The sequence below is a fragment of the Eurytemora carolleeae genome, unplaced genomic scaffold, assembly GCF_000591075.1.
Source record: "Eurytemora carolleeae unplaced genomic scaffold, Eaff_2.0 scaffold1946, whole genome shotgun sequence".
Classification (NCBI taxonomy): Eukaryota; Metazoa; Arthropoda; class Copepoda; order Calanoida; family Temoridae; genus Eurytemora; species Eurytemora carolleeae.
In genome coordinates, this window is record NW_019397854.1 from 12,016 (window position 1) to 34,926 (window position 22,911).

Here is a 22,911-nt window from a genome sequence, read left to right on the forward strand (position 1 = left end):
AGAGTAGCAGCTAAGATTACAGCGTAAGAGAGACTGTACTGGAGGAGCTAAACGAGATATCGAGTGAGGAAGCTGCCTAGATAGATATTGAACTGGAGCATCTAAATGAGATATCGAGTTGGAGATGCTGCCTAGATATAGATACGGAACTGGAGAAGCTGAATGACATATTGAGGTTAAGGAAGCTGCTCAGAAAGGCACTGAAATGAAACAGCCGAACCACAGTTTCTCAGATAATATAGAGAGTCGATTCAACAAGACTAATCTTATACAGATGTAACACCAGCAAGCTGAAAACCTGATAAATCCCATTAATTCATACTCCGAGAGATATATCTAGAGAGAAAATTGAAGGGGTTTAATGAAACAAAGTACGGAAACTTAGAGAACGACATTTGTACACTCCCTTAACAGAGGGAGCAAATGATTGATCTCGAAATCCCTAAGATTTATGTCTGTTATTTAATTGATAGATAGTGTTAATCATTACACCGACATTGCCCTTGGAATTTCATAAACCTATGTATCTCAAAGCCCCCGGGTAACCATAAGTTCCCTCAAAAACATATATATCGGCGAAGAGCTTTATTAGATAGATTAAATACATTAGTAAGAGAATTGCTTGGGGTTTAATATTTAAATATTAAATACATGCGAAAATCTGGGAATAGTAGTGCAAGGTTGTTTTATTTATTATTAAATGCATGAGAAAAATCAGCGAATTACAGGGTGTTTTATTTTCATTAGAAAAATGAGAAAAATTAGGAAAAAATACATGAAATTTAATACTAGCTACAATTCCCGGCATTGCCCGTGGAATTTTAAAAACATTTAAAAAATTTTAAAAAAAATGTTCAGTCTTGATTACCGGCCACAGGGAACCCATGGGTTCCCTCAAAAAATGTCATCCCATTCGGTTTAGCCGTTTTCCAGCTATAGCTAACATATGTATACAGTTACAAATATACTATAAACGATGAGCTTCATTAGAAAAATTAAATATATGAAAAATTTTTAAGAGGTTTTACTAAATATTGAATACAAAAGAAATATCTGGGAACTGCTATTTTATATTAGATGAGAAAAATTAGGGAATTACAGGGTGTTTTATTTAATATTAAATCCATGACACAAATTAGGGAATTACAGGGTGTTTTATATAATATTAAATACATGAACAAATCATGGAATTACAGGGTGTAATGAACAAATCAGGGAATTTCAGTATGTTTTATTAATATTAAATTTACATACGAAAAATCAGGAAATTACATGGTGTTTTATTTAATACTAGCTGAGGTGGCCGGCGTTCCCAGTGGAAACCCATTCGGTCCAGCCGTTTTAGCACCTTTAGCTTACATATAGATGGGTGAAGAGGTTTATTAGTTAGAATAAAACTACATAAATCAGAGAATTCCTGGGGGTTTAGTATTTAATTATACAGTTCCTAGGGAATTACAGGGTGTTTTATTTGATATTATATCCATGAAAAAAATTAGGGAATTACTTCTGCCTTGTATTTGCTTCACACCACATTATTTGGTCAAAGTTAAAACTTAAAACGATTTACCCCTCAAAAAAAAATCTAGCTTAAGATATCTGAAATGTGGTCTACCATAACCTTCAAATTTAAAGGCGATATTAGAAAATGTCTCTACATTCAAATTGAGAAAAATCAACCAAATTGTTTAAATGTTTACTTGTCCATCAATTTTAAAGATTTAAAGAGGAAAAATCATTTTTTAACCCTATTCCCGCTGGGGGGGGGGGGTCAATTTGACCCCCCCTGTATTTTTTTTACATAACTCAAAAAGTATTGGTCTGAGGCTGTTGAAATTTTCTGACTTTTCCTACATACCCAAAGCCCTCCCTTTAGGCCTAAAACCGGGCTTTAATACTAACTGCCTGAGTCCTCAGGCACACTGCCTGAATGAATGCTTTTTCCTGTAACAAACTAAATCTTTGTTTTGACCCACTTTCACTTGTCAGATTTTGATAAAATTTAGCTTTTTGGAAAGCCTATGACATAAGGAAACGGATTGCACAAGTTTTGCGAAAAAAAATTGCAAATTTTTTGCAAACAACCTGTCAAAGGAAATTTGCACATTTTTAGTTTTTCTTGATTAAAAATCAGGTTATTTAAAATTTTGCAAATATTTTTGCATATTTGAAATGGCATGGTCAAGGGCTTTTCAAAAATGTATAATTTTTCATTTTTTGGGCAAATTTTTTTTTGCAAACATTTTTACTATATAACTGGATTTTGCGATAAAAAATTCAATTTTTGCAAATTTGCAAATTTTTTTGCAGATTCTAAAAGTAGAGCACAAGAGCTTTCCAATGATGTATCATTTGTCATAATTGGACATCAAACATGGGATTTAGAGGGGGGGTCAAATTGACCCCCCCCCAGCGTATCCTGGTTTTCAAGTACCCCAGCGGGGATAGGGTTAAAGGCTTATAAATTGAATAATTTTTTTTTGATAGACTCAATGTTATTTTTAAATGTTGGGACACAATCAGACGATTTTCCAGTGGTCTCGTAATTCCCATGTTTCTATGATTACCCTGAACAAAAATCTTCCCTCCCCCCATCTTACATAAAATTATCATACTCCGCTGCAAATCACGTTAACCCTACACGTTAACGAACTACACCGTTTGTTATGTTTTAAATCATTGACGAACATAACCACTTATGAAGAAACAAAGATCGGATAATAAAAAGAACGAACTGATGTTTTTCCAAATAAAGGCATTTTTGCTGAAAATTGCGCGAAACACAGAAAATAATAGATTTTTGTATTTAAATATTGACAAAGGCAATTTCTAAGATTTCTTCCTTTAACGTCGTCAATATAAGATTGAAGATTAAATACGGCCCCTCATCTTGATCTTTATTGACCTATTTCCGGTCATTGGATTTCATATTAATAGCTCTTTAACAGTCTATGACAAAAGGAAGCAAAATGCTGAACACTCGTAAAGAGAAGGGAATCTGAATAAAATCAAATGTAAACAAAAGCATCTCAAAACCCGCTTTAGTTTCTTCCTTTTACAGAGTTCATGGAATAAAATAGTTGTATTTGAAGCCGACATTTATTCCGCATAATTTGAATCCCCACTGTAAAAATATATTTATAATTAAAATGGATTAAACAAATTGGTATTCCATCTTGTCATATCCTTTTGAGGGATATAACAAATAGCTTTCATGATAGGAAATACTTAATATAATTGAATTTTCTTCAATTACGTAATTACAGGCTGATTTACTATTTTATTGTCTTGTTTTCAAAATTCTACAATTTTGATGAAAAGATTTTAAAAAGACAACTTTTAACTTCTGCTTCTTACTGCAGGTCTAACAATTTACTAAACAGTGCGAACCAGAAAACTACGGAATATGAAGACGAGTTTTAGTTATGTCACATGAGCATTAGACACATTAAATGTGCAGTGTAAACAGGTCACAGACCCTATAATACTGAAAGCTGATTTAATAAGTCACTTATAGTAAAACTGTTTGCTTAAATGCCGTTTTCCTATTTCACAGTGTTCTGGTTTTCACTGAACATTCCTTTTTAAACGCTATTATTTTGGGAAACAACAATCTAATGCTAAGCTGAAACTTATGTATGCAAGGTCGTGTTAAAATCAGCTGTTTACGATAGAATATTACATACTTTTAGAAAGGTTCAAGTTTAATTTTTCAGAGTATTTGATAATTAATTAAGATCAATGCATATAAATAATTTGAAATGTTTATTAAAAAAATCCGGCAAAAGGTTTTAAAACATGTTCACCGCTGTTCTCACAATATTTGGATAAGCCTAAATCTAGTAATAGGCAAAGTTCCGTTCACTAAACGGAAGTTTTGAAAAGTAATGGAAGAGTCCGTTGACGAAACGGCAGAAAACCTTTAGTTTCTAAATCGTTAACGAACGGAAAAAAACCGTCTTGAAAATAAGTGAATGGTTTCTAGAATATTATCCGTTAAAGGGAGTGTTTGCGAAAAATGAAAGGGGTATAGGCTTAATGCGATAAAAAAGCGCTTTTGATCGCCAATAATCTTACTTCTATCTGTTGCGTCTATAAGGAGAAAATTGTTAAAAACGTCTAATACCGAAGAACGAAGCGTTCATACAAATTGAGAAAATTGCAACATACGACTTAGACCGTAAAAAAATCATTCAGATATTACACCCTATGGTCATCGATTATCTTTCGCCACATTTGTATATAGTTGATTTTTCATAATATGTTTTAATTGTTATGATCTGAGAGTTACATTTATTCCTGTTTCGAGGATTTTTGGTAATGAAGAAGACATTTTCATATTTTCCAGGAATGTTCGAAAACAAGTTGTAAGCTAAATATTATTTTTAAAAATAAAATCAAAACATATTATGAAAAATCAACTATATACAAATGTGGCGAAAGATAATCGATGACCATATTAAATAGATTTTTTTACGGTCTAAGTCGTACATTGCATCTTTCTGAATTTGTCTGGATACTACGTTCTTCGGTATATTAGTCGTTTTTAACAATTTTCTCCTTATAGACGCAGCAGATAGAAGTAAGATTAGAAGCGATCAAAAGCGCTTTTTTATCGCATTAAGCCTATACCCCCTTTCATTTTTCGCGAACACTCCCTTTAACGACGTTTACAATATTGTGATCATTAAAGAAAAGTTAATTTTAAAAATAACTGAAAATATCAATAACGAAAAAGTTAGATACAAATTATCTGTTTATTTTATCAAGACAAAAAACAAAATAAACAATATTTCGATGGAAAAATTACAATATCTAAATGCAAGTACTGCACAAAGAAAAAATACGCAACAGGGAAGTTTTTTGTTTTTGTGTGGGGGGGGGGGTTGTTAACCAATATCTATATTACTTAGGCTTGGGATCGACGGTGAAGACATCTTTTAAAAAAATGTAAATACCCTCTCCTGAATTAAAAATGGGGGTCGGCCCCCCCTCAACCCTTATGTAGAATTGTGCTTTCAATCAAGAAGACAATACTTCCATGTTTTCTTTAAAAAAATCACATTTTTAACATTTAAAACATTTTTTTCTTCAGCTTATTAGTATCCCCTTGAAAAAGTGAGAATACAGATGAATCCCAAAATCAGTTGAAATCCTTGAATAGAAAGCTGAACAGCACACATTATAACTTCCAACCTGACAAATATTTACTTATAATTTTCTTAAATATTTTTCAAATCTGAATTTAAATTTTAAAAAAAATAAAATAGCCCACAACTTATCAATATAATATTATTTTTTTAAGAAAAAAAAATGCGTTTCAACATATTTTTGTTTGCTTTGAAAATGTGTGTTTACATCGCGCGGTTAAAATCAAAAGAAAATATTATTAAAAATGTGTACGTTTACGGTTAAAGGTAAAAACAAAAGTAAATAAAAACCTTTTCAATTTCTTATTTTAAACTGAAAAGGGAAATTTGCGTGGTTATTGTTATTCTTGATCTTGATATCCTAAGTGAGCACTTCTAAATTTTAGGAAATATTACCTAAGTACATATGTTTGCCAGAGAAGGAAGTACAGTACAGCCAGGACAGATGGAATGATCAGAACAGTAGAAATTATCATAGAACCTATACATAACAAATTACAGGGTGTACACAGTGGTTTGACGCCTTTTTTATTTATTCCAAAAATTTGGTATCAATAATTTAGCTACGCTCAAAAAGAACAAATTTTATGACTAAAATTTATTAACTAACTTAGAAAAAATATTTAATATATTTTAAGAAACGTGGAAATACTTGGTTCCGCCAGGGTTCAGCTCAAATAGATTCTAGTACAATAGATGGCAACGTAGAATTTGTACACTCTCAGTACAGCTGTATTCTGACGTCACAATTGTCAACTCAGTTTTTGTGTCCGACAAAATTATTAATAATCTTGATATTTTTAGATATAAGTGCTTATCTTACATTTGAATAATATTAATTTTATGTGTTCTTTACTTTTTGTATTTACACTTATTTATTTAATTTTTGAAAACATGTCAACTAATGTGAGAAAATATTGTTTTCCTTGTTATAGTTGACACTTGTGACGTCGTGTTTAATTTGTTTATATATCTGTTGCCACCTATTGTACTTGATAACCTATTTGGTTCAGCTAGATTAGCTCAATCTCTCCGCTACTTCGTGTTCTGTAGAAATCGTCTTCCGCCACAATATAAAAAATTAACAAAATGTTAAAATCGCGTCTTCACAGTTTTGTCATTTTTTAAAATTCCGCTAGTACACATATACAATATAACTTACCTGAGTTCTCGGTTAGGTTTCCTTTCCATCCACTGCTAATCCTTGATATCTCAACCAGGACCAGTAGAACAAGAAGTATACTCTGAAAACAGGTTAAGTAGTACAGGGAAACACATACAACTATAGCTCTGAATTAAAATTATAAATTTCTTAATTCAAAATTTCGCAAAAAAGGTTCTCTTATTTACTCTAAAAAAATTAGTTAATTACTTTTTATTATTTGACAATTAGATTTAACTCAATTTCAACTACTAGCTGATGATTTACTGTTTATTGCGAAATCTAGTTATTTAGCAAAAAGCCCTTGACCCAGAAAATTCAAATACTCCAAAATATTTTTAACCTTTTTTTAAGACCTAAATGTGCAATCAAGAAAAAAGAAAATGTGCAAATTCCCTTTAAAGGCTCCTCTGTAAGAATCTGCACAAAATTACAAAATTGTGCAATCTGAATCCTTTAGTCATTGGCTTTCCATACAGCTATAAACTGTTAAAATTCATGACTACTGCAAATAGATTCAAATATAGATTATTGTATAAAGTATATCGGAGGAGTGCAAAATGAACATATATTACTTTTAGTAACTACTTCATAATAATTTTCTTAGAAAATATTAAATGAGTGTTGGGAAAAACTGGAAGAGGGATTTAGATCGTTGCCAATATTTCTTCAACCTGCTTTATCAAATGCGAATATAATAGATATGTCGTCTTCTTTGTTAGAAACCTACGAAAATGTTACCATAAAAGGAAAAACATCAGTTTCGCATTGATAGAAAATTTAGGTTGCTATATAATACTGGTCTAATTCTACAGAAACTAGATATCAACCTATCTTCCCATTCAATTTTCGCAAACGCAAACTTTAAGAGAGCCCTAAACATGTGTCTAATTATATTTAATTCTACAATGCGAAGTAACCTTAAGAAATATACCCACCGTATGAAATATTCTTGAAACGACATTTATTCATATTTTAAAATATTTGAACATCTGTTTATTCCAAATTCTTGCATGATAATATTAAATAAATACATTTTTATCCATAATTGAAATAGTTATCATATTACACAAGTTTCAGACCTTGCTTGCAAATACCTACAAATAAAACACATTTTCTCTCCCTATTAGAAAATAAACCACCCTCAGATTCTCCAAGTAGTTTATAGAATTCCTCAGAGTCAAAGGTATCTGAGGAATTTCTAAGATATTCCTTATTCAAATAGGATTTGAAGGTTGTATATTTTTCTGATTTTGGAAAATTCCCAAATGACTGGATACTTGGGGAATTCCCCAAATGTCTGGGTATTGGGGAAATTTCTCAAATGACTGAGCATTTGAGAAAAATCCTAAAATGGAAAAATAAACTACAAAGAGATTCTCCAAGGAATCTGTGGAATTTCACAGATTCCTGGGAATTACCCGGATTCGTGGGTATTTGGGGGTTTCCCCAGAAGCCCAGGTATTTAAGGAATTCCCCATATTTCCCAAATTCCTATAAGAATTTGAGAGTGCAGGTATATTTTTCAGATGTTGGAAATTTCCCCAGTGATTGGATAATTGGGGAATTTCCCAAATACACAGAAATTTCTTAATTGCCTTGGTTTTTGATAAATTTCCGTCACTCCCGCATTTCGTCTGGTCTAGAAGGCATTTAAGGGCAGTATACCTGAGGCAGTTGGTAAAAAAGCCCTGATTTTAAATTGAGGGCAATCTGTAGGTTAGAAAAGCCAGAAAATTTTAGCTTCCTAGCTTAAATACTTTTGCAATAAACGATTGGGACCAAGGTCAATATAAATATGACCCCCCCCCCCCCNTCCTGAAGGGTAGGGTAGGATAATAGTTTACCTCAGCAGCAATATTTCCTGAAGGGTAGGGTAGGATAATAGTTTACCTCAGCAGCAATATTTCCTGAAGGGTAGGGTAGGATAATAGTTTACCTCAGCAGCAATATTTCCTGAAGGGTAGGGTAGGATAATAGTTTACCTCAGCAGCAATATTTCCTGAAGGGTAGGGTAGGATAATAGTTTACCTCAGCAGCAATATTTCCTGAAGGGTAGGGTAGTATAATAGTTTTGTAGATTAGCAGAAGAAACTCAACTTAACATTAATCCATTCAGTTTTTAGAATTTATTTCAATGTGAGGTAAACACTTTGTTTTGAGAATCCTTGGATTGAGCTTGTGCAGTATTATGGATTAAATTAATCAATTCCTCTTGAATATTCCAAGGTATTATCTTTCTTCCTTCAGGGATTTTTAAAATTAAGGTATCAAGCATGGCCGATCGAAGTTCATTATTATTATTCAACCTCTTTTCGTTTATCACATGCTTTTATAAATTTTTTTCGCGTACAACTAACAGACAACAATATTTTTCTCAATTTTACTTTGATAAAGGATTGAACCTGTCGCTCTAGAAGATGGGCACATGATATTACGCTCCTTTAACTATTTTTTTTCGTTAAAATTACTAATGAAATATATTAGTTTTCTAGTTTGAAATCGATTATTTTTTCCTCAGCGGCTTTTCTTTAATGTGAACTTATGCTGCAAATAAAAGAAAGGAAAATGTATAAATAAAATCACTTTTCCACATGTCTTTCCCATTATTGCGTAGCTGCAGGTTTAAGAAGTTAATTGTTAATAGTACGATCAGAAATGCCACCCTTTCTAAAAATTTACTTGAAATTACGTCTACCTACAGTCTCTTTAAATATTTAGAGATGGGGAAATAAATGATGGATTTCCTATGGAGAACAGTGCGAGGTAGTAGGAACCCAAATGTAGAAGAAGTTGGAAGGGTAGAGAAGACTTCATCATACTGAACAATATTCCATCAATTTGTAAATACAAAAAATGAAATTTTGAATTCTGCTTTAAATGGATTTTACGTCATTCCCATGATTATTGTGACACCCTTTAGTAACGATAGACTAACATTTTTAAGGAGTAAGGAGTAAGGAGCAAATAGTAAAGAGTGAGGAGTAAGGAGTAAGGAGTAAGGAGTAAGGAGTAAGGAGTAAGGAGTAAGGAGTAAGGAGTAAGGAGTAAGGAGTAAGGAGTAAGGAGTAAGGAGTAAGGAGTAAGGAGTAAGGAGTAAGGAGTAAGGAGTAAGGAGTAAGAAGAAAGGAGTAAGGAGTAAGGAGTAAGGAATAAGGAGTAAGCATAGCGATGAACATTGGACAAACGTGGTTCATTTTTTTTATTTTTAAAAGGCTTTTGGACTTTTGACATGAAGCACGCAAATACTGTGGATATCATTCTTTCGTAGTTACAAGTTCAAAACGATACACTTTTCATTTTTGCGTTTCACCATTATCAAACTGTATTCTGTATTATGTATTCTATATTCTGTAAACTGTACTCTGTATTCTGTATTCTGTATTTTGTATTCTGTATTCTGTATTCTGTATTCTGTATTCTGTATTCTGTATTCTGCATTCTGTATTCTGTATTCTGTGAACTGTATTCTGTATTCTTTAAACTGTATTTTGTATTCTGTATTCTGTAAACTATATTTTGTATTCTGTATTCTGTATTCTGTAAACTGTATTCTGTAATCTGTATTCTGTATTCTGTAAACTGTATTCTGTAAACTGTATTCTGTATTCTGAATTCTGTATTCTGTATTCTGTATTCTGTATTCTGCATTCTGTATTCTGTATTCTGTATTCTGTATTCTGTATTCTGTATTCTGTATTCTGTATTCTGTATTCTGTATTCTGTATTCTGTATTCTGTATTCTGTTTATGGTTGATTAAATTGCAAATATCTTCTCTTGGCTCAAAATTTGGCATACTGCAATGAAAGCAAATGTTTAGAAAATATATTTTAAAAATATTAGATGACTCTTAAAAGATTTATTCTGTCATGTGTGTCAGTGTATTACACTCTTCCAATCATGTATAAATGTATAAATGACTTTAAATGTATAATTTAGAAAATAACTAACAAATAAAACACGGTTAAATAATACGAATTTCTTTGTTTGAAAATATTTTTAAGTTAATTATTTTGGAGAAATTCGTTGTCAGATAGAGAGAGACGGTTGAAGGGTTGTTTTAAAATTCCTCAAAGGAATTGAGTTTTTGCCACAAATTAAAATCTTCTGATTCCAATATCTTTGCAATCTTATGGTGCAAACCTTTGATATTTCAAACTTAGATTATTTTATCTATAAGTATTAATATCTAAGGTCTACGACATTGGGTTACAAAGATATAGAGATTAGAAAATCAGAGTTTGTGGCAACAACTCAACTCCTTTGTGAAAACTTTTAAAAGTTTATAAACCTTAAAAGTTTGAATTAAAAGAATCTTAACCTTATCAGGATTGGGGGGGAGGGGGTTTCCACCCCCCCCCCGTGGTTTGTTCTGAATAACTTAAATATGGCTTACATTAGAATGCTAAAACTACTTCACTTTTTCAACATCATAGTTGTGAACACATTTTGAAAAAAATCCTTTTCTTTATGCATAGGGTAGAGTAGAGAATGGTCAAACGGCGGAACGGTGTTTAACAAAAATCAGAAATGGTTGTTAAGAACTTTTTTGAGGATTAAGCTACAGGGCTAATAGTTATATATTTGAAAAGCCCTTGAAAAATGGACATATTAACATATGTCATGAGTTAATATTTGTCAAAAGTAAAAATTATTAGTTTTGAAAATGTGTTCGAAATACTTTTTGAACTTTTTAAAAGTCCTCCTTTACACCCTAACCATTAAAGTTAGAGGTCTAATTTTTTTAATGAGCAGGGCCTTGAAAAGTTAGGCTTTTGACATGCATTACACTCCCTATCTTAACTCTCAGGGCAAAATTCCCATCTACATTAGACAAAAATAGCGGTATTGCCATTCACTACTTGCATGTCATGTTTTGCAATTCAAATAAAAAGCTACTAAACCAGGCCCGTAACCAGGGGGGGGGGTGCAAGGGTGCAGTGACAAATTTGCACCCCCCCCCTAGTCCCATATAAAAGAAATTGTTTCTTAATTAGTTAAAATCTAGTCACCCTTGGTTAAAAGGAAAAAATTCATCCATTTATTTTGGAATAATAGCCATTTTTGGGAGTTTCAAAAACATTATTTTAATTGCTGGGATATTTGTCATTTTTAGTCAAAGTAGAAGGGTTTTTTGAGTACTCAAAAATTCACTAAGAATGTCTCAATGTCACAATGTCAATTCTGTCAATAAATAAACTATTTTAAACAAAATGTTAGAAATTTTATTTTTTATTTATCTTCATAATATCATAATGAGGCCGAGGGACAAGAAGCCTTGATTTTAAATAATGAATTTTTTCCTTAAGCTTACGTACCATTCATTTATTTTTTATGTATATTGTATATGTAAACTGAAAAGTTTCAGACACTAAAATGTAACCCTTAAAAGCTAAAATACACTTGTTAAAAAGTTTAGTCTTTATAGCGTACATTGACAATGTANGGTTACGGGCCTGCGTGAATTATTTAGAAACAAATCAGTATTGCTACAGTCTCTAAATATTTAAGAAAAAAAATGTTTATTTAGACGCATATATTTTTAAGTATCCTTTAAAAAGCAATTATTTATTAACGACTTTGACCATCTGAAAAGGGTTGAAATCATGAATCCTAAAAAGTATGTTGAACACAACCGGAAAATGGTATCAACCGACGAAACTGACAACCATAAACGGTTGCATGGAGTAAATACTTGACAGAACGTAAAATTTAACACTTTTTTCTCTTGGTCCAACTTAACACTGACAAAACACTATTTAGAAAGGTTCTACACTACCTGGTTTAATCATAAGTAGAGAATGGCTGGACAGATAGGAAAAAAAGGAAGTAGCATGATGGATAGATAGATAAGGGAAGAAGATAGATATGTAGATAGGGAGATAAATAAGTATGATGGATAGATAGATATATAGAATGAGGTACTTATTTTTAAAGAAGGAGGTCAAATTTATTCGACATAAATGGTACGATTTTTTGACCTCGTAGCGCCTTTACTTAAGATAAGTATTAGAAAAGCATATTTATGTGGTTACATAGTGAAAGTTAAAACATTTTTCTTCTTCTCAACTTAGTTTATTCTAATGTTATTAAACTTAAAATATAACGATCCCATGGGTAAAAATAAATCATCTGCTCTGAACATATCAAGCTTCTAGTGGTTTATTCAATGATGTGCTCAGGAAAGAAATAAGTTTACAGTTGCAAGGAATCATATTTATAAGAAAATTCCGTACAATCGTTTCTAAGTCTCATCCTGTATATATATAGACAGGTTGATATACAGAGAGATCGATTTTATGAAGTATAATTATAGATAATAGACAGATACATGATGGATATGTGAATTGATAAACTGATACATATATATACATATATAAACAATAGACATATATAGACAGAAAGATATATAATCATATGAATAAATAGAAAAAGTCGTCAGCTAGACAATTATATATATACTAGGATAGAAAGACATAAATACGCAAAGACAGATAGTTAGATAAATAGATGGTAAATGGGGGGAAGGTTTTCAAAGTATAACCCCCCCCCCCCTTGGGATTGAAAAATGCCATTCTATGTAGGTTTAAAATAAAATCTAATTATTGCTTGGATATATATTTGAACAGTTTTAAATAAGATTAAATATAACTACAGAGTCAGAATGTATAAATCCCTTAACCACATTAATAATATCATTTTACACATTATATAATATTCTTAAATCTAAACATTATTGTTTGTAACAAATAAACTTGGATCAGTAACTGGTTAATTGTATTTTCTCTTCTTTCTTAATCTGGGTTGTCTTCATTCTTTCACTTAAGAGGCTAAACATAGAAGGATATAAGTTAGTTTCACAAAAACGGATTAGGGTGCTTGCTTTGGGCAATTGAAGGATTTATTGTTTACAGAAATGATTAGACTGAAATGGCAACATGCAACTTTTTAAATCTGATGAATTCAAGATTAATTTAGGACTTTTCCCTTCAATATAGTCTCTAAATAGCCTTTTAAATGATTAAGCAAAAAGACACGAGAATAAATTCCTTACCGTCGTCAGTCTTATTCTTTGAAAGCAACCCTGTATTTAAAGTTTAAATTTCTAAATCACGTTTCTAGTGCTTTCTAGATACAGGAGCCTAATGGCAACCATTTTACGTTTTCTTGTTCAAGTGAAAGGACGATACATTACCAATACTGTGTGAGAAAAGGGCATGAAAGAATACCTGTTAGAATAGCTCTGAAACCACTCTTAGTTACTGAATCATCAGAATGAAACTTGAGAACCATTTCATCATTCTTAGACATGAGATTAAACCCAGAGGGTACTCGTGCTCCACACAGGAATACCTTTGTAATTAAATCATATAATTATTTTAAAACTTCTAAGAATTTACATTGAATACAATCCTTGATGATTATTGCATGGAACCTTTAATTTATCTTCTCAAAGATACATTCACTAACCCTCTAAAACATGGTACAATGAGACCCACAAAACTGTGGAATAGGAAGTTGAATGTTAGTTTTACTATTTACAATCATAATTTCTGTTTTAAAGTCGTCCTCATCTTTCAAAGTTTTATGGTTTTCACTGTGTTTTAAGGTATGGGGTAGAGGTTTTGTGTACATTTTACTTTAACATATTTGTACTTCTCAAGAACTGTGCGTTTAAACAAAAACAAAGCTTGTGAATTTGTAAGTTACACATATCGATATCGTGCCCCAGGATGTGTGTAGTTATTAACCCAATGAAAGAAGGAAAACCCTAAAATAAATTCCAAAAAACAAGGTTTTCACATCCCCTCATTTAATCATTTAGGAGGGCTCTTCTATGTGTTTAAGAAAATTTAATGAACAAAACAAACTGACCTTTGTGTATTTAGCAAGTTTACCGACCAATACGTAATCATTGGTCATACAATTAGAAGACCACTGGATGTTAAAGCTGTCAAAAACTAGATTTACACGTCCTCCATTCAACGCCTAAAATAGTTTACAGTTAAAAAGATGATTGAAATATTTTACGGAGTTTGCGTCAAACATTTTCAACGCAAATACCACGCAAATGCCACAACACAATTACCACAATGCAAATACCACAACACAAATACCACAACGCAAATACCGCAACGCAAATAACACGAAAATACCACAACGCAAATATTGCACAACAGATTTGCATGAACTTCCGCACAAAATGCTGAAATTTGGACGTTTTTTTTCTACGTAAGGAATTCAGAAAAGTGAGCATTTTGCGGCAGAATCAAAAATTTGCGTGCAATATGCAGAATTTGCGTACAATGATTTTTTTATTCAACTGGAGACCCTAGTTGAGACTATTCCCATAAATCAAGTGGTCTGGCGATGGGAACAAATAACTAATCTATTAAAATCTTGTTAAACAAGTTCAAGGGGAATTATATTCATACCAAATAAATATGGCCTAACCTTGATATTCCATTGGCAGTCAGTATTGTGTGGGTATTTGTCTGGATATCTATATGTAATACAAATTAAAAATCTAATTTAAAGACTTTCAGGCAAAATGGTAACAATTTAAAATAATATTTTACCTGGGAGACTCGATAACTTTAATGTAAGAATCTCCATTAGGATCCATTTCAATATCCATGGGACAGTTGCAACCGTCGCAAGGTGTTGTAGTTGTTGTTGTTGTTGTAGTAGTTGTTGTTGTTGGAGAGCTGGAGGAGCTTGATGAACTTGAAGAACTTGAAGAACTTGATGAACTTGATGAACTCGATGAACTTGAAGAACTTGAAGAGCTTGATGAACTAGAAGAACTTGATGAACTTGAAGAGCTTGATGAACTTGATGAACTTGACGAGCTAGAAGAGCTTGAAGAGCTTGAAGAACTTGAAGAGCTTGAAGAGCTTGAAGAGCTTGAAGAGCTTGAACAGCTTGAACAGCTTGGAGAACTTGAAGAGCTTGATGAACTTGAAGAACTTGATGAACTTGAAGAGCTTGAAGAACTAGAAGAACTTGATGAAATTGAAGAGCTTAATGAGCTTGAAGAGCTGGAGGAGCTTGAAGAGCTGGAAGAACTTGAAGACCTGGAAGAACTTGATGAGCTAGAAGAACTTGGAGAGCTTAAAGAGCTGGAAGAGCTTGAAGAGCTGAAAGAACTTGATGAGCTTGAAGAACTTGGTGAGCTTGAAGAGCTTGAAGAGCTGGAAGAGCTTGGAGAGCTTGAAAAGCTTGAAGAGCTTGAAGAACTTGGAGAGCTTGAAGAGCTTGAAGAGCTGGAAGAGCTTGGAGAGCTGGAAGAACTTGAAGAGCTTGAAGAGCTTGAAGAGCTTGAAGAGCTTGAAGAGCTTGAAGAGCTTGAAGAGCTTGAAGAGCTGGAAGAGCTTGAAGAGCTTGAAGAGCTGGAAGAGCTTGAAGAGCTTGAAGAGCTGAAAGAACTTGATGAGCTTGAAGAACTTGGAGAGCTTGAAGAGCTAGAAGAGCTGGAAGAGCTTGGAGAGCTGGAAGAACTTGAAGAGCTTGAAGAGCTTGGAGAACTTGAAGAGATTGAAGAGCTTGAAGAGCTTGGAGAACTTGAAGAGCTTGGAGAGCTTGAAGAGCTTGAAGAGCTTGAAGAGCTTGAAGAGCTAGAAGAGCTTGAAGAGATTGAAGAACTTGAAGAGCTTGAAGAGCTTGAAGAGCTTGGAGAACTTGAAGAGCTTGATGAACTTGAAGAGCTTGATGAACTTGAGGAACTTGATGAACTTGAAGAGCTTGAAGAACTAGAAGAACTTGATGAAATTGAAGAGCTTAATGAGCTTGAAGAGCTGGAAGAGCTTGAAGAGCTGGAAGAACTTGAAGAGCTGGAAGAACTTGATGAGCTTGAAGAACTTGGAGAACTGGAAGAGCTGGAAGTGCTTGAAGAACTTGAAGAGCTTGAAGAGCTTGAAGAGCTTGAAGAGCTGAAAGAACTTGAAGAGCTTGAAGAACTTAGGGAGCTTGAAGAGCTTGAAGAGCTGGAAGAGCTTGGAGAGCTGGAAGAACTTGAAGAGCTTGAAGAGCTTGAAGAGCTTGAAGAGCTGGAAGATCTAGAAGAGCTTGAAGAGCTTGAAGAGCTTGAGGAGCTTGAAGAGCTTGGAGAACTTGAAGAGATTGAAGAGCTTGAAGAGCTTGGAGAACTTAAAGAGCTTGAAGAGCTTGAAGAGCTTGACGAACTTGAAGAGCTTGGAGAGCTGGAGGAACTACTAGAAAATGGCGAACTTGAATGCGAAATGCTTGAACATGAACTGACTATCGGAGAGAGAGAGCATGAGCTGGATGAGCTGGAGGAACAAGAGCTTGATGAAATTGAGCTTGAGCTTTTTTGGCAAAGGCAATCAATCTTTGAAGAAGAGCTGGAAGAACTAGACGAGCTTGATGAGCTTAATAAGCTTGATGAGCGTAATAAGCTTGATAAGCTTGAATAACTTGAAGAGCTTGATGAGCTTGATGTACTTGAAGAGCTGAAGAAACTTGAAGAGCTGGAGAAACTTGAAGAGCTTGAGAAACTTGAAGAGCTTGTCCAGCTTGAGCTACTAAAGGACGAGCTTGAAGTACTATATGAGCTTGAACTTGACGATGATGAAGGACACATGCCACTATTGATATACGGTCCATTACAGCTGATTGAGATACCAGTAGCTGACACAGGATCAACTGTGAAATCCATAGTTGCATAACAGGAGTAAAGTTTTCCATTGTCCTCCGCAAAAAATGAATGGCCTCTTGATAAAACCTAAAATAATTCACAAGTTGGTTTTAATTAATTATAAAGACCCTAATAAGCCTGGAGAGAGGGGGGACGGGTTTACCCGTAGCGGTCTATTTTTTTTAACAAAACAAAGAAAAGACTTTATATATTGGATGTCACATCGTAATGTTTGTTGAAAATAAAATTTCTTTTGAAAATTGATCCAGCTTAACCGAACTGCAAGGGTAAGATCATAGTTGATAAAGGAATTATCCCCCCCTCCCCCAAATTTAAGACAAAGATAGCCCAGCGAGGAGAGGGTTAAATGCAAAAAAATATATTTCAAACATTAATGATTAATACTGTAATCTTAATTTTGAATACTGAGATTCAGATATAGGGTTACATACAAAAAATTAGACTTCAGTAACGACTGTACGGAATTCATTTAACTCTTTTTTATTATATATATTTAAAATTTTTAGCCCTTTAGGTCGTCATTCAAGTCTCATTTTTGTGGGTACTCCTGTAGTTCGTAGACCTGGTTCATAATAAACTAGCTTGAGAACACAGAGCTGCCAAGGTTACTTAAAGTTACTTCCGCCATTTACCCGCACTTGAACGATTTTACCGGATAAACTAAATTTTCGCTGTTAAAGTCGACCCACTCAACTTATAATCTTAAAGCCAAGCCAAGAATATTCCTGTTGGACTCCCTCGAGTTCCATAATCAATTCAAGGAAAATCGTCGGAAAAACAAAGAGACAATCCTACCCCTGAAATTAGTGGAGTTTGTAGTCCACTGGAACAGCCTGCTAGAGAGTATCCATTACAAACCAAACTCACAGCTTCGCTTTCAACTGGATAAAAGAGACTGTAAGCGTAATTACAAGTGACACTCTCCATGCAAAGATGATAAAGGATGAGTTACAACGGTACCCTTGATAATATGGAAGATATTTTCGTAATTCTGGCTCGATGAGTGTTTAATTTTGATAACTTTTTCGTTGTTTATGCGCAAGTCACTTTTGAAGAGAAACCTCAAATGAAAATAAACCGTTTCATGAAACTAAAACATGGATATCTAATTCATACTTGATCAGACAAAGCTTTTAAGGGTGCCGTTGTGAATTAGGAATTGTCATCTTTGCATGGAGGGTCACTTGAAATTACACTAACAGTCCCTTCGAACTGATTAGATAGTATGGAGAAATGATTAACGTTGATTGTTGATCCATGTAAATAAATAATTCCCCCCCCCCCCCACCACAATATAATATGTCATATTTTTTATATAAGGCCAGCGCTCAACTCCAAAGAAATTGAGTCTTTGGCACAAGCTCTGATTTCAAATTCCTTAATCTTTGGTCATAGAATTTTTTATGAAATGTTGAAACATTAAAGGTTTACACAACTAGGTTGTAAACATATAGGGATTGAAAATTAAGTGCCCATTCCCGATTAGATTAGAACATTAAAACTTCTTTACTTTTTCAACATCATAGTTGTGAACAAGGTTTTTTATGCATAGGGTAGGGTGAAGGACAGTCAAACGGCGGTTCAGTGTTTAAAAAAAATAGAAATGGTTAATATTTTTTTATTAATTAAGCTACAAGGCTAAGACTTAAATATTTGAAAAATCCTTGAAAAATGGATGTAATAACATGTGCTAGAACTTTAAGTAAAAATAATTATTTTTGAACATTTTTCTGACGTATTTTTTTGGAACTTTTTAAAATCTCCCATTCACCCTAACCATTACAGATACCTGTTCCATCGCTTGCAGTTAAAGAGTAGTCAATGTTTGCAGTGCAGTCGTAAAGCATGTCTCCTGAGGTTTCTGTAAACCCCCATACTTCACTTCCGTCCTACAGATTAAAGCATAAGTAACATTTCAGATAGCACACATTTCAGATATAACCCTGAGGCAGAAGCCCAAAGAAGTTACGCGCATGCTCTCTCTCTGTCTTGTCATTTAACGTGGCATGCACGTAACTCCTTTGGGCATTTGCCATGTTATTGTGAACGAAACACCCCTAAATCTTAAATATCTATTAAAAATAAAAATAACAATTCTAAAATGATATCCCAGAGAAATCTAAGTTACAATTAGGTTTCTCTGGGATATCTTCGTTTTCAGATTGGTTGCATATTTGCTGAATATGATCTGTTTAAACCTATAGTTTCTATACAAAATTGAATATTTATATTTTTTCGCATAATTTTAACACAGTTTTATATCAATTTCTCGAGACAGGAACATCAGATATAACTTTCTTGGGTCGCGATCAAGAGCTAAAGTGATTAGCTTTCAGCCCATTCCCCCTTTCATTTTTTCTTTATAGTCCCTTTAAGAAGTTAAAATGAATGTACAAATTACTAACAATTAATCTTGTTTGGTTTCAACAACTTTAGCTTATCACATATTTTTGGGAATTCAAGACCTGAGACCCCAGATAAGATGGTAGTAGGGTGGGACAAAGTTTCATTGGCTCAAATGTTACTTAAACACTTAAACTTAACTGACAGTTATCAAACGGATTGAAAATTGATCTCAGAAGAAAGAGGTGATTAGTTTAATGTACCGTCCTGTTTTCACGTACATAGTTTGTACTAATACTGTACACCTTGCTCTAGCTGCTTAAATTATACTTGAAATTATCGGAGTTTTCATTAATTGCAAAGCGTACTTTGCAATCAATGAAATGTGTGTTTGATTGTCAAGGTAAGAGTATAAAATATCATTAGAAAAAACACTAGACTTTGTTCGGATAATAGTTTTCCTTACCACAGAAGCAGTATCCAATACGTTTTGAAACCCAGCAGTTTCAAACACATATTTGTACTCTAGCTTAGTTTCTAGGGGAGAACCAGAAACCTAGAAATTATAGAAAATTAAGAAATCTTACAAATTAAAATTGTATTCAGATCTAAAGTTAAATTAATTAAGATTTAGATACTCTCTGCCTTTCAATTCCTTTTACATCTATATGGGTTGAATAATTAAGCTTAGGAGCCAGCTTATATTCTTTTCCATCCACCAATATTAACTTCTCAAAGTCCTCCTTTCCTAGGGTTACTGTTTGATTATCATCATCCTTCAAGGTAAAACCTTTGTCTAACATATGGTTTCTGAGAAGTTTAACAGTGTGTGTCTGGTCGGGATTAAGAAAAAGTTTTCCTTGTCCCAATTTCTTTGCAACCTGATGATGTAAACTTTTCATATTTCTAATTTTGAATACTTGATGAAGCAAAATTCATAATTTAAGATATCAAAGGTTTACGACATCAGGTTGCACAGATATAATTGTTTGAAAATTAGATTTTGTTGCTTGTAATCATGAGCGGAAACCCCTTGTAATGTGGATTTTGATTTCAATGGTTCATCTCCTCTTTTTGTTAATCTGCAGATTAATCTAATCTTTATTGATATCCTGCAGCTTGCAGGAGAGTGTTTCAAATTCAACTAATCAGAGTGCCGTTTGCAGAAACCGAATAGCCAATATGTAGCCAAGAAATTTTGCGCACAACCAATGAGAAAACAATTTACTAACTTTCCGGCACTCCCTTTGGAACCCGTTGGTATTATCCAAAATGAGAGAATTAAGCAGAAATCAAAAGTGTTTACATTGGATATCGAGATTAAGTGATCGGGATTCAAATTATCCAACTCAGTAGATCCTAGCTTTGCTTTTTTAAGAAAATCCAAGTTAAGTTTAGGCCTTTGATTTTTTGGTTGACCAAAAAACAATTGTGTTTTATTTCCTATTTCTAGGAAACCGATCGGAACATTTTTTAAAACTTACCAAAAAGTTGCAAAAAGTCAGACAAGCAATTGCCATCAACAAGGGCCAATGCCCCATCATGTCTTTACCTCTACAGAAAATCATAAAAGTTTTTTTAAATTTTTTAATTTATTTTGTTAAGGAATCGAGTCGTTGTCACAAACACATTTATAATCCCTATATCTTTGTAACCCAATTCCGTAGACCTATAGATATTAAAACTTTAGATTCTATTAGCTTAAATAATCTAAGCTTGAAGTATCAAAGGTTTAAGCAATCAGGTTAAAAGATATAAATATTAGAAAATTTTATCTTGTCGCAAAGACTCAATTCTTTTCAAAGGGATTTGAGTCTTTGCCACAAACTCTTTAACCCAATGTCGTAGACCTTAGATCACTCAAACAAGGAATTCAGTTAGCTCAAAAATTTGAGCTTGAAATGAAAACAGTTTAAACCATCAGGTTGAAAAGATATAGAGATTGTGATTTTTGAACTTTTTTTGCATAGACTCAATTCCATGTCTTTATAAAAGAAAAAGAAAATGTTTAAAAATTTATTATAAAACTTTTGAAATATGTTGAAGTAATTCTAACCTGGACATGAGGACGATTAATGACCATTGAATGCAGGATTGTGTTCAGTATAAATAGATTTATTTACATTTTACACCTGTCATTAAACTAATCACTTTTAATGAGGTTTTTAATTGCTCCTCTTTTGAGGTTAAGCACTTGGAAAATGTCACGACATTTAATTCATGCAACGTTCTCATCAATCAATAACGTTATTTATATAATATTTAAAAAATCAAATTATAAGAAAACTTTGTGATTGTAAAAGAAATAACTTTAAAAAGGAAATCTAAATCAAAATATATTTCATGAAACTTTAATGGATATCATTCATTCTTGCCTAATATACGCTGTAAACCAAGATGTGTACGCTCTGACGCAAAAATTACGTAAATGCCAATTACTCCTTTAAAACTTAAGTTAGAAACAAGCTCATTGCATTTTGAAAATGTATATATCTAGTACTACAAAAAAGGATAAGTAAGTTGGTGAATGAAAGGTCATGGCGTTGGGACACTTCAGAGTTTTAACTGTCTGAACATTTAATAAATTTATGTCCAAAACTTTATAACACGTCGAGCCAAAATAATAGTGTTATGAAAATTTTGTTGTCAAAAGAAATCAAGATTTGTATAAAAATATTTGTTAGTGATATATAAATATGCGAACAATTAATTCACTGAAAAAAGTATTGATTAAATATGGGTTCACACTATAAAATCGAAAGCTTTTTACAAAAGTATGGGTATAATTTATGAATGTATAAAGATACATAATACAACATGTTCTGCAAATTTTTATATATTGTAGACGTATAATATCCGGCCAGCACTATGATTACTTCATAGCATAGTTTTTTAACATAGAGCTAATTTACCTTTACAGCACTATGATTCCTTTATAGAATAATGTAAAATATAGAGCTAATTTAACATTANTAATATACAGCTAATTTAACAGTATAGCACCATGATTACTTTATAGGAAAGTGTTAAAATATACAGCTAATTTAACATTATAGAACCATGATTACTTTATAGGCTATAAGCACGTCTATGCAAATATTTACCGTAAAGTGAGTATGAATGTAATTAAGCGCTAATTTTTTAGCCTAATGATGAACATGATCAAAATGCATCTTGAGGTATCAGAATTCCAAAAAACAATATAATTTAAGAATTTATTTAAATCTCACAGATCAGATTGATGCAGGGCTGAAACGTCCAAGTGTCTGAAAAGTGTTTACATACCGGAATGCTCATGAAAATAGTACACTGAGCTTAAAGAACGAAAATATTTGTATTTTCATAAATACAGTTACTAAATTCTAGCTTCGCTCCCTCTCCGAAACCACTTGACAAACTGTGGAACAGTTAACAGATTTTGTAACAAATAAACAATTTTTTTTTACATTCTTATATCAAAATAATCATCTCCTTGAACTGGTGCTTTTGGTGCTCTTGGTGCTCCTGGTGCTCCTGGTGCCCCTGGTGCTCCTGGTGCCCCTGGTGCTCCTGGTGCCCCTGGTGCTCCTGGTACTGC

The 22,911-nt window shown here is 33.0% G+C and overlaps 2 protein-coding genes across 2 annotated transcripts; both read right to left on the bottom strand.

Moving 5' to 3' along the window:
- Window positions 1-4,743: 4,743 nt before the first annotated feature.
- Window positions 4,744-9,149, bottom strand: LOC111716127 (transmembrane protein 216). The gene is made up of 5 exons (XM_023491548.1): window positions 9,060-9,149; window positions 8,344-8,411; window positions 6,313-6,394; window positions 5,547-5,631; window positions 4,744-5,196 (listed from the first exon to the last, which is right to left on the bottom strand). The coding sequence occupies exons 1-5, from the start codon at window positions 9,130-9,132 to the stop codon at window positions 5,100-5,102; spliced, it is 405 nt and encodes a 134-aa protein (XP_023347316.1). The 5' UTR covers window positions 9,133-9,149; the 3' UTR covers window positions 4,744-5,099.
- A 3,763-nt stretch (window positions 9,150-12,912) lies between these two features.
- On the bottom strand, window positions 12,913-21,469 carry LOC111716126 (uncharacterized serine-rich protein C215.13). The gene is made up of 10 exons (XM_023491547.1): window positions 21,391-21,469; window positions 20,819-20,888; window positions 19,801-19,890; window positions 18,781-18,880; window positions 17,787-17,872; window positions 14,893-17,057; window positions 14,768-14,816; window positions 14,189-14,302; window positions 13,543-13,666; window positions 12,913-13,143 (listed from the first exon to the last, which is right to left on the bottom strand). The coding sequence occupies exons 1-10, from the start codon at window positions 21,396-21,398 to the stop codon at window positions 13,136-13,138; spliced, it is 2,814 nt and encodes a 937-aa protein (XP_023347315.1). The 5' UTR covers window positions 21,399-21,469; the 3' UTR covers window positions 12,913-13,135.
- Window positions 21,470-22,911: the final 1,442 nt, after the last annotated feature.

Bases quoted from the DNA above. Each gene is read 5' to 3' on its own strand.
- LOC111716127 (XM_023491548.1), bottom strand. From the start codon at position 9,132: ATGATGAAGTCTTCTCTACCCTTCCAACTTCTTCTACATTTGGGTTCC. The intron at 6,395-8,343 runs GTAAACTATTAT...ACCTGTTTTCAG, and splicing joins CAGGAAATATTGCTGCTGAG to AGTATACTTCTTGTTCTACT. The intron at 5,632-6,312 runs GTAAGTTATATT...TGTTATGTATAG, and splicing joins AAACCTAACCGAGAACTCAG to GTTCTATGATAATTTCTACT.
- LOC111716126 (XM_023491547.1), bottom strand. The intron at 17,873-18,780 runs GTATCTGTAATG...TCTTTTATCCAG, and splicing joins AACTGCAAGCGATGGAACAG to TTGAAAGCGAAGCTGTGAGT. The intron at 14,817-14,892 runs GTAAAATATTAT...TATTACATATAG, and splicing joins AAAGTTATCGAGTCTCCCAG to ATATCCAGACAAATACCCAC.